Raw genomic sequence first — 11,379 nt, forward strand, 5'->3', positions numbered from 1 at the left:
AATAACAAAGGGCTAATTATGATTCCAAAACCATATTGTATATAGTACTGCTAGTATCACTTAGATTAACATTTGTACTGTACTATATATATGCTCATGCTTATTCGAAGTAATGTTCAAATTCAGATCATATAATTAAGTTCTTGCTTTATATGATCACAATGGGCTTCTAAGTATAACTGGCTGAAATATTCATTTGATTTAGTGGTGGTTGTTGCTGCCAGTTATACTTTTGCTTAATAAGTCAAAATCCTTATTCGTTTTTAATTATTCCATTTTGCAAGGTAAAGATTAAAGTGATAAAGTGCAGTCATACCATTCAAGACTAGCTAGTCTATATTTTTAAGCTATGATGTTATTTATCTTTGTACGTACCGAGCTCCTTTTTTGATTTGTGATCGAACTTGATGCATACAACTTGAAGTTTCTAAGCGAATTACTATGTAGTAGCCCCTGTCTGACTAGTAGCCACAAAAGTTATGCATACAACAATTATATTCAGCCTTTTTGCTTTCTTCACAAATTACTCACTGAAACGGTACGTTATCACCTAGCTAGCTACTTGCTGAATCTTTAATAGCACACAAATTAAGTTAAAATCATCAAACCTTTCAATTCCAAACCAATTCGACAGAGTCCTGAGAAGTTCTATATAAGACCCAACAACAGAAAGGTCTGATCGATGAACTTCTTTTCTACATAGTACGTGCTTGATCACTGTTTAATAACTCTGCACACGATGAGAATTTAAGGGACATTTTTTGTATTGGTGTATGTTCATGGACCAATGTTCTTTAAAGTAGACTTGGTAGTAGTATGAATATAGAGTTAAGATCTTATTTTTGTGAATTTAATTATCGTATGCATTTTTGATTAGAACAAAATCCCGTGTGTTAGTTTCGATAGTATAGTGGGCTGAGATTTTCAAGTGGTGGTACAACTTTGTAAATGTGTTTCTAAGTCCACTTTAAACACATTTGTGTTGTACTATATATATGCTCATGCTCAAATATTCATTATATGATCACAATGGGCTTTATATGATCACAATGGGCTTCTAAGTCACTTCTGAACATGCTAGATCAAATGAAGTTTCATCTCCATCATCAACCCGAACACAATTCTATCACCACCACCACTAAGTACAACATAGAGTAATCGAAATTCTTTATGGCTAACAACAACATACTCGATTCTAAGTATAACTGGCTGAAATATTAGTTTTACTTTCAGATTGGGTATTTATTCAGTTTGAATATTCTTTGAGAATATTAGTTTTACATTCATACACTTTTTCCAGCTAATTTTTTGGTATTTATTCAGTTTGAATTAGTTTTGAGTATGAATAATCAGTTTGAATATTAAGTTTGAATTTTGATGTTTCATTTTGAATTTCATTCTTTCCTTGCAGCAACAACCGAAACAAAGAGTGACTCAGATACTGATTTTGTGGAAGATACTCCATCTCATATGGTTGACAGAAGGAATAGAAAACAAAAGAAAGCAAGGAAAAGGGAGAGTGACAAGTGTTAGTTTCAAGATTAATCTTAAAGAAGGAAGTTCAAAGAAGAAGAAACCTAGGAAAACTGCTAAAAAGACAAAGAATAAGGAAAAGGTTAAGAATAATATTACAGGTGTTTTAACATCTAGAATGGTTCCTTTTCAACTTGTTGCTATTTTAAGTAGTTTAACCACTATACAAAACGACAGTTGACTAAAATAGGATTTGGAAGTTTGGTAGATTTTAAGATCAAGTACTTACCGATGAAATTATCACAAGAATTAGTTGACAGATTAGATGCTGAGAATTGTGAAATGATGGTTGATGGTAAGTTGTTGAAAATTACAAAACAAGATGTTCATGATATTTTAGGTTTTCCCATGGGAACAGTGAAAGTGAAAGATTTTAAAAGGGCTGGAATGAGGACTAATACGTTAGTTTTGACATGGAAAATGAGATACCCAAATCCTAAATATATTCAGGTGACTGGGGTTAGAGAAATGATCAAAAATCAACCACAAGGAGGTTGGAATTACAAAATTGACATATTATTGTCGATTATCAGTATAATGTGTGAAGGAATAAGTTGTGGAACAGTGAATCAGAGAGTTTTGGGTTCAATAGATAGTGAAGATGATATAAGAAAGTTGGATTGGTGTGGATACTTGATTGAATGTTTGAAAAGATCAAAGAAGAAATGGAAAAAGGATAACCCAAACACACCGTATATGGGTCCCCTTATCTTCTTAGTGGTATGTTTTAATTTTGTATAACAAGTTAAAAATTTTCTTTTCATTTTAAATGATAATGAACTATTTACATTTTACTATAGATATGGTATGCACAACAAATTACAAGACCTCAAAACAAAGTCCAGCAATTTACATTGGACTTCTGATGAACTGAAACTTATTGAAACAACAGAATTAGCTGCCAAAAGAATGCAGAAGAACTGAATGAAGAACAAGAGACTGCGGAAAAACGGAATGCAGAACAAGAGAATGCAGAAGAACAAAATGAAGAACAAGAGAATGCAGAAGAACAGAATGCAGAAAATTATACTTATGTTCCACTCAATGTTGATTATTCTGATTGTATTCATCGCACAGGTTTGTATAAATTTCACTTTATTTGTGTAATGACAACTATAAACTGGCAACATAAAAAGTTGGTAAAATCTTTTTGAGTATGAATTAAGAATAAGCTTAGAGTATTTTGTTCTAGTTAGTGATTAACAGAAAGAATAGGAGAAAAGGATAGGAAGGACTAGCCAAAAGTCCTAAATAAAAGTTTAGTTTTTTCTTAAGGTTTATATGATTATGAGTTTAAATACTCGATTTGGATTATATGTTTACTCAAAAAAAATTGAAATTATAGTACTGAGTTTGAATAATCATTTTGTATATTAAATGATATAGGTGAAAAAGAAGACATTCCTGTATGTAACAATAATACCAATGAGACTCATGAAGAAGAATTTGATTATAAGATCCAGAAGAAAATGAAGAAACATATGGGGCAAAGTTGAATATTAAAAAGACTATTGCAGAGCAAAAGACCCTAGAGTGAAGAAGATGGTAAGATTAATATTCACATTTGCCAATAAGATTAACATATTTCAAAAAATATGTGTTATTGATAGTAACATTTTAATATTTTTACAATATAGGTTTTTTGTATAGGAATTGGTGAAGCATATCATTCTACTTGTGGATGGAATGAGGAGTTATTTGATTTAATGCAAATGGTATGGAATGACTTTCCTGGTGATCTAGATGTACTTAAAGAAGTTAATAAAGTAAGAAAAAATGGCTTCAGTATCTTGATGTTCAAAAACAAAGATTAGAACATGCATTTGCAGTTGATGATGGAGATGATAATGCAAAAATGTCTGAAAATGAAGATCATGGTTCGGTGGATCTTGACAAAGACTCGTTTGAATTCAACCAAGGGAAGAATACTCCAAACAAAGACTTCAATTGTGATGAGGTTCTGGAAGATATGGTGGTTGAAAAAAATGACAAGAATGAAAGTTTGAATGAGGTTGACGACAACGAAAGATTGGATGAGGCTGTTGAAAGGATGGTGGTTGAAAACAATCATAATAATCAAAGTTTGAATGAGGATAATTCTACAGAAGCAAGGCTTGAAAATGCTACAACTTGGGTGGATTCTGTTAATTATAACAAATCTCAAGATTCACTAACAGATTCTCAAATGTTGAAAATTTCCGAATGGGCTTCTGAACAGTTGAAGAGGTTGAGATCTAATCTTGAGAATAAAGATGAAGATCAATTAACAACTCACAAACATGAAGTCAAATCCGTCAAGATCCTGTGTTGCTTGATAATTTGGAAAAGACATCTTTGGAAATTGCTAGAATAAGAATGGAATTAAGTTTGGTTTTTTCGGCAGATGAAGATATGCCGACTTATGAGGACATCAATCTTCGTGAACTAAAACTTAGTATTTCTCAAGAATTCCAAGATATATGGAAGAATTTACCATTGTTAGTTGTTGATGGAGAGCTAGAAAGTTTAAAAGGTTTGAAATCATCAATCGAACAACTTTTCAACATATGCATCAGAAATGTGAAGCAACTTGAAAGAAAGAAGAATCTGTGAAGCGAACTCCAAAAGTTAAATGGAAAGAATGTGCAATGGACGATGCCTCTGAAGAGCCTGAATCGACAAAAATGGTAAAAAAAAAGTTGAAACTCCAAAGATTTCATCAATTGGAAGAAAAACTTTGAAGAAGTTGCAACTTCCACGAGATTCAGATGTCAATAAAGATGAATCTACAAAAATGGAAACTAAAATTCCTGATTTGGTAAAAGAAGTTGAAACTCCAAAGATTTCATCAATTGGAAGAAAAACTTTGAAGAAGTTGCAACTTCCACGAGATTCAAATGTCAATAAAGATGATGTTAGAAAAGGTAAACGGGAGAAAAAGCCATCTTTTTGAAGAAATCACCATGGAACAAAAGAGTTGTTGATATCAAAACAGAGTCAACAATAGAAGAACTTAGGCTTTCAGATGCATATTTTAATGGATTTACACACTATAGTAAGTATTTTAATATGTGTCTTGCGATTTACATATTTCTTCTGTGAGATTTGAATATGTGTTTTCATATTTGAATATTTATATCTCTGAGGTTTGAATATAGGTATCTGAATATAGGTATTCTAGGGATTTGAATATTGCTATCTCTTAGATTTGAATATAGGTTTTGGTATTTGAATATTGGTAGTATTTGTTGAATTTGAACATTGGTATCTTTGATATTTGAATATTGATAATTGTGTAATTTGAATATTGGTATCTCTAAGATTTGAATATAGGTGTTTAAGGGATTTGAATATAGGTTATCCTATAATTTGTGATTGGATTTGAATAAGCTTTTAGATTATTTTTTTTGTTGATTATAGACTATGGAATTACCTTGCCTCTGTGGAATTATCTCATTACGCATTTAAGAATTGACTACCGATTTGTAGACATAGGTTGGTTTAACAAATTATAAAATGTCTAATCCTCTAGGTATAGAAAATACCAATATATTTAAGGGATTTACTGCAAAATAATGCTCACTTCAAATGTATCTGTTTATGTTTTAACATATGTATATCCCCTTTGATTGATGAACACCTTAATTTTACTTATTTGGTGGTGGTAGGGATTTGAATATATGTTTTGTTATTTGAATATTGGTATTTGTGGAATTTAACATTGATATATCTAAGATTTGAATGTATGTATTTGAATATAGGTATTTATGATTTGAATATCCGAGTAATATTTGAATCGAATATATATTCACTATGGTTATTAATTGATTTTTGTCTTTTCATTGAAGTGATATTATGTTTTCGAGGAACGATCTTTATGTTGATAAATTTGTCTTCGAAAGTTTGATTCCGGGAGCAATGGTCCATTATGGAGTGATTGACACATGGGCATGTTATTTGAATTATATGGAAGAATTTAAAAGCTCGAATCAATCACTAGGATATTTCTACCTACCAATATTATGGTAATTCAAGCAAAAACATCAAAGTTATTGAATTTAATGTTTATCATAATAAAATCTTTGATGTAATCTTTAATTTTGCAGGGAAAACAAACATTGACACTCAGGATGATTATAACATAGCTTTGGAAAGATTCAAGGAAAACATGGATTTACATATATCAACGATGAAGCAAAGGTTAAGAGATCCTTGTTTGGTAAGTTTTTATAACTTATTTTTTTTAATATGCAAGACGAATATATTTAATCGTATATATTTCAATGATTGCAAGTTAGGTATTAACTATGATTGTTAACTTAGTACCTAAAGTGTTAGAAAAAGTTTATTTTTAGGAGAAGGTATTTTCAGGAATATTTTTTTTCTTAGGACAGTAACTATTGTTGCTAGCACAATGCTACTCTATGCATTTGTGAAATACACCAATGACACTAAAGATTGATTGTAGTCAAAGTGGTGGAGTCATTATCTCATAGATAGGGTTTTAGGTAGATGTGGTTGATATTACCCGACTAGAACTTGACCTGATTGGAAATTTAGGTTGGAATTTTAAACCCTAACCTGAATCTTATTAACCTGCACGTGACCCATTTGACCTAGTCCGGTGAGACATGTTGGCGGCTTGGTAGCAGGTTAAATGGGTTGATTTTGAGGTTAAATGGATGTTAGGTCATCCTAGGTCATGTAGTCAAAGTAGTGGAGTCATTGTCTTAAGTCAGGTTTTGTTCACTTCAAATAGTTACCTAAAACTATAAGTCAGGTTTTAATATTCATATATTACTAAAACTAATTGTGTTTTAAATTTTAAATTTTTCAGCTGTTCTTTCTATTTGTGAGAATAGACATTATTATCTTCTTTGTTTCGATCTCAAAACAAACAAAGGTTATGCCATTGACAATATCAAAGCAGAAGACAATTCGATTGACAGATACCAGGAAACTATTTTTTTGTTGGTAAGATTATTAGATAAACTAAATAATATATTTAGTCATTTATGTTACAAAAACATACCAAGTAATCATTATCAATTTTACACTTCAGGGAGAATTGTTGGTTGACTATCTCGAGTACAAGAAGCATCCTCACCTACAAGATGTTGCATTTCCTAAAGTAGAAAGGTTAAGCATGATATGGCAAACATCCAATAATGGAAAAGATTGTGGAATTTTCATGATGAGACACATGGAATGTTTTATGGGTAATGGACTCAAAGGTTTGAAGTGCGGATTTAAGAGGGAAGGAGAATTTCAACAAAAACAATTAAACTGTTTGAGGATAACATATCTCAACACAATTTTGTTATCTGAATTCAACACATTAAGATGCAAGGTTTATGATGAAGTTGAAACTTATGAAGCATTTCCCGAAGAGACTAAAAAGGTTTGAAAGAAAAAGCTTTAGAAAGATATCGAGAAAAGGATAGAAGAAGGAAGAATGTGCTTGAATGAAATAAATATTACAATTTCTTTTGTACTTTATGTTCTTAACTTTTATGAGTTGTGTTTTGTAATTTCTAATTGATGGCTATTAATCTGATATTAATCTTGTTTGTTCAGGATAACATGAATGTTTGAGTTAGATTTCAATGACAATATATTTTACTTTTTGTCCAAATTATTGTTTATGACTTTCTTTTATTATTTTAGCATTAGTTCTATATAATCTGAATATTGAGTTTGAATATTGAATTATTGTAAAATAATATATTTTGCCAGTTTCCTCCATATTATTTTTGGCTTTATATACAAATAATTACCAAGCTTTAAAAGAAACCATACAAACATATAACCCAACAATTGTCCATGTTGCCACATAATAATTTGAATCTTGTATAATACTGTGATTGAATACTAAACACACACAAAAAAGATGAATACAGAAACTGAAAAAAGCTTATTTGAATTCCAAATCTAAATGATTACAGAAAATGAAATGAGTTTATTTGGGGACATTTCAAATTGAAACTAACCAATAGGAATGAAAGTATCTATATGCAGTTCTAAAATGAAACATTTCATTTTTTTCTTAGTTTCTCCTTTTCTAACTTCTCAGCCTAATTCTGATTGGACAAGTTCGAATATCATGTTGCTGTAGAGATTTGCAGTATGCACAATTTCTCCAATTCTTTTCTTTCAAATAGCCTCTTCTCGGTCACTCTTGAGCCTTCTTTTAGTTCCACAACCTTTATTTCGTATATTTTGTGGATTAGTTACTTCATTTGAAGAAGGTTGAGGCAGTCCAGTCATTGCAGCCATAAATTCTTTTGAACCCATTGGAGGCTTAGAGCCCATATCATCACCAGCTTTCTTTTTCAACTCTTCCAAAGTGTCTCTAAATTGAACAAGTTTTGCTGGGTCAGCCAAATACCTATTTACACAAGCATCTACATTTCGGAAAATATCAAGTAAAATAGGCTTCAATTCATTCTTTTGATTCGGCAACAAATTCAGTTTGCCAACTCTTCGTCCAGGTACAACACACTTCATCCATCTCTTTGTTATATACTCATCTGGTATCTCTTCCACTCCACATAATCTCAAAACATAGTAAATATGTTTGCAAAAAATCCCACATCTTTCAAATTTTTTGCACGAACACGTTACTACTTTATCTTCAAAATTGAAAGTAACCTGACGATGGACAAAAAGATGTAAATACAATTATCTAATCAGGATTATTTCTAAAGCATAGTAACTTATATACAAATGAAGATATAACATGCCTGGCTATGACGATGAACAAGTTCATCAAAATAGTTAGGATTTGCATCTCTGTCAATAGAGTCATCAATATCACATGATTTGACACTTGTATCAGTTATTGAAAAAGTCTTCGAACCATCAGTCAACTCGGAAACATTGAAACAAAGGCAATGTTTGAAGGCCTCACACATTTCTTTCTGGATATCCAAAATAACATCATGCGTAAACAACGTATGAGCGTGTCTTTCCAATGCATATTCAGTTGCCAGATCAAGAGTGGTATACATCGATTTTTGATCATTTTCAGATTGAACCCATCTTTGACTTTGCATAGCAGTATCAAAATGAGTATAAAACTCAATCAAAGTGGAAGACGAATTCATCAGTTGCTGAAACATGTGACTTTCACTTTCAGACCTAGATGATGTCCTCATAAGTCCCGACATTTCCCAGTCTTGAAAATATGTTGGAATCCAGTTATACCTAAGCTTATACATGTCATTCAACCACTTATTTTCATCAGCATCATACTTTGTAAGAACATGAAGCCATTGTTTGTCAAACTCTTCTTTATTAATCTTATCGGTCCACACAATTTTCAAAGGTCACCTCTTAATCCAGACTTAAGAATAATGTGAGAAACCTATGTAATAACAAATATTCGAAATGAATATACAATTGTTAATATAGTAAAAAGCAGATAACATACAATAACAGATTAAAGAATAGCTATCAAATAATTAATTACTATAACAGTTGAAAATGAATATATATGAATTTTATAATGGAAAAAAAAACAAATTTAGTTTTTTACCTTTACAGGCACCTTCTCCATGATATGCCACATACATAATCTATGTCTAGCCGTCTTAAAAACATCAGAAACAGCCACTTTCATTGATGGATCTTGATCTGTCAATACAACCTTAGGTTCACGAGGAAATGCATTCTTGAATTCATTCAGGAGCCATTTATAGGAAGAAATATCCTCTTTAGCAAGCATTCCAGCTCCAAATGTAACACACTTTTTGTGATTATCAATTCCCGCGAATGGAATGAATACCATATCGTACCTACAAAACAAAAGTATGCTAAAATAAATAAAAGAAGTATTAAATTAAACTGATTATTCAAACTGAAAATTCTATATAAATTTTCAACCATAGCATTCAAATTGATTATTCAAACTGAAAATTCTATGTAAATAATTCAATCAAAACATTTCAAAGTGAATATAAAGTGAGTAATATTTCAAAATGTATAAATGAGTTGCTTACTTGTTAGTACGGTAAGTTTCATCGAAAGATACAACATCCCCAAATGCATAGTAATTCAACTTAGAAACTTCATCTGCCCAAAAGAGACCTGCCAACTCCCCATCATTCACGGTGAAATATTCAAAGCTAAAATCTTCTAAAAATTCTTTTTTTTGCTTCAACATGTTAACCATCATCTGAGAATCTGCTTCACCAATATATGAATTGTACTTCCTTTTCCAATTCTTACAGTCAGTCTTTGAAGCACCTACTGCTTCATGTCCACCATGAATCTTAGTTAGTATTCTATACCCGACACTAGGTCCTATACTAGCCTCTGTCAAATGATGCAAAAAGACTTGTTTTGAATAATCCAAACTTCTACAAGACTTAAGATGCTTACGAAAATCTGGATGCACAAGAAAGTGATTATGCATCTCCTCAAAATGATAAATGGAATATCTACCTTCAGCATTAAAAACTATAAGAATACAAGCTTCACAACTAGTCCTTTGAGTTGGTCTATTTCTACTCTGCTTAGAATCACTTCTTCTTTTCCGTTTGGAACCTTCCCTACTACAAACAATCCACTTATATTTTACAAATTGAACACCAAAATCATCTTTAGCGGTCCTATGTGAAAACCTCCTAGGTTCAAAACCACTTGATAGTGCATATTGACTATAAAAGTTGAATGCTTCATCAATACAACCAAATTCCATTCCTAATGAAGGTTTAATCTCATTAGCACACTCTGGAATCCATTTTGAACCAAATTCAGTCTTAATCTCCTTCCCAACTGTATATTTCCTTGGAATATACTTAACCGCTACAAATAAATTAAAAACAAAATCAATATTCAAAATTAAATATGATTTTACAGAAACATTAATGAAATTAACAAAAATAATTTATATTTGATATGAAAAATAATTGCATTTACTTGTAGTAAAATGAACAAGCAATAAAATCAATAGAAATTAGAAAAATAAAAATAAAAAAGAGACTTACTTTCTCCATCTGAAATCGTTAATTCCGTATTATCTGGATATGAATCGAAAATTGAGCTATCAGTAGAGGTAGAGGCATTATTTTGATGATTAATTTCTGAATTTTGTTGAATAGAATTTGAGTTTAGAATGATCGCCATGAGAACGAGAGATTTAGGGTTTGAAATTGGGGAAAAAGTGATTTAAAGGAAGAATAATCCATATTTATAGTAGTTTTTGGAGTTAACGGAGACGGGTAGATGGATTTAACGGTAGACAATGCGAGGGAGAGGTGATGAAAAGCAAGAGCAATGAGGAGGGGAGAAAATACAGGTTCTCACTGTTCGCTCGGGTGTTGGAGTTCGCTCTTGATCCTTTTACTATATATATATATAAAGATATGTTTTTTCTCCACACAAGGTAATAATGTAAATTTCGTTTTCAATATATTTAGAAAGTTTGATTAAATATCTTTAGAACTATTGTTAAATTAGATAAATATATTTACTACCTATTTAAGTTATTTTCGCGTGAATATAGTAAGCATAGAAGTGGCTTTTTTTTTCCCTTTTTTTTCCTTTTTTTTCCTTTTTTTTCTTTTTTTTTTCTCTTTTTTTTTTTTTTTTCTTTTTTTTTTCTTTTTCTTTTTTTTCTTTTTTTTTCTTTTTTTTTTTTTTTTTTTTTCTTAAACTTTGGTTCTCGGTAACCTCCGTAGAGGTATTGGCTGGAGTAGAGGGAGGCCAAAATCGAGGGGGGAGGTTACTCTTGGCTGCCCCAAATTGCTTTGCCTGTTGGAGGACATGACCGATGAGAGTTAATTAGAGGACTAGGACTAGTTTAGGGGTTTGGGTGCTTGGGAGAGGACTAGGATTAGTCTAAGTTAATGTCTAGCTAGGCAG

At 31.2% G+C, this 11,379-nt stretch overlaps 1 protein-coding gene across 1 annotated transcript; it reads right to left on the minus strand.

The window, feature by feature from the left end:
* Positions 1 to 7,665: 7,665 nt before the first annotated feature.
* On the minus strand, positions 7,666 to 10,641 carry LOC122601858 (protein FAR1-RELATED SEQUENCE 5-like). Its single transcript, XM_043774592.1, has 5 exons — positions 10,503 to 10,641; positions 9,513 to 10,320; positions 9,050 to 9,308; positions 8,256 to 8,813; positions 7,666 to 8,163 (listed from the first exon to the last, which is right to left on the minus strand). Exons 1-5 carry the CDS (start codon positions 10,639 to 10,641, stop codon positions 7,666 to 7,668), a joined length of 2,262 nt encoding a protein of 753 aa, XP_043630527.1.
* Between the last annotated feature and the right edge of the window lie 738 nt (positions 10,642 to 11,379).

The sequence above is a fragment of the Erigeron canadensis genome, chromosome 5 (assembly GCF_010389155.1).
Source record: "Erigeron canadensis isolate Cc75 chromosome 5, C_canadensis_v1, whole genome shotgun sequence".
In the NCBI taxonomy this organism is placed as follows: Eukaryota; Viridiplantae; Streptophyta; class Magnoliopsida; order Asterales; family Asteraceae; genus Erigeron; species Erigeron canadensis.

Excerpts from the sequence above, each read along its gene's own strand:
- LOC122601858 (XM_043774592.1), bottom strand. The coding sequence starts at position 10,641 with ATGGCGATCATTCTAAACTCAAATTCTATTCAACAAAATTCAGAAATT. Across the intron at positions 9,309-9,512 it reads GAAACTTACCGTACTAACAA|GTACGATATGGTATTCATTC; the intron begins GTAAGCAACTCA and ends TTTGTTTTGTAG. Across the intron at positions 8,814-9,049 it reads TGGAGAAGGTGCCTGTAAAG|ATTAATAAAGAAGAGTTTGA; the intron begins GTAAAAAACTAA and ends TGGACCGATAAG.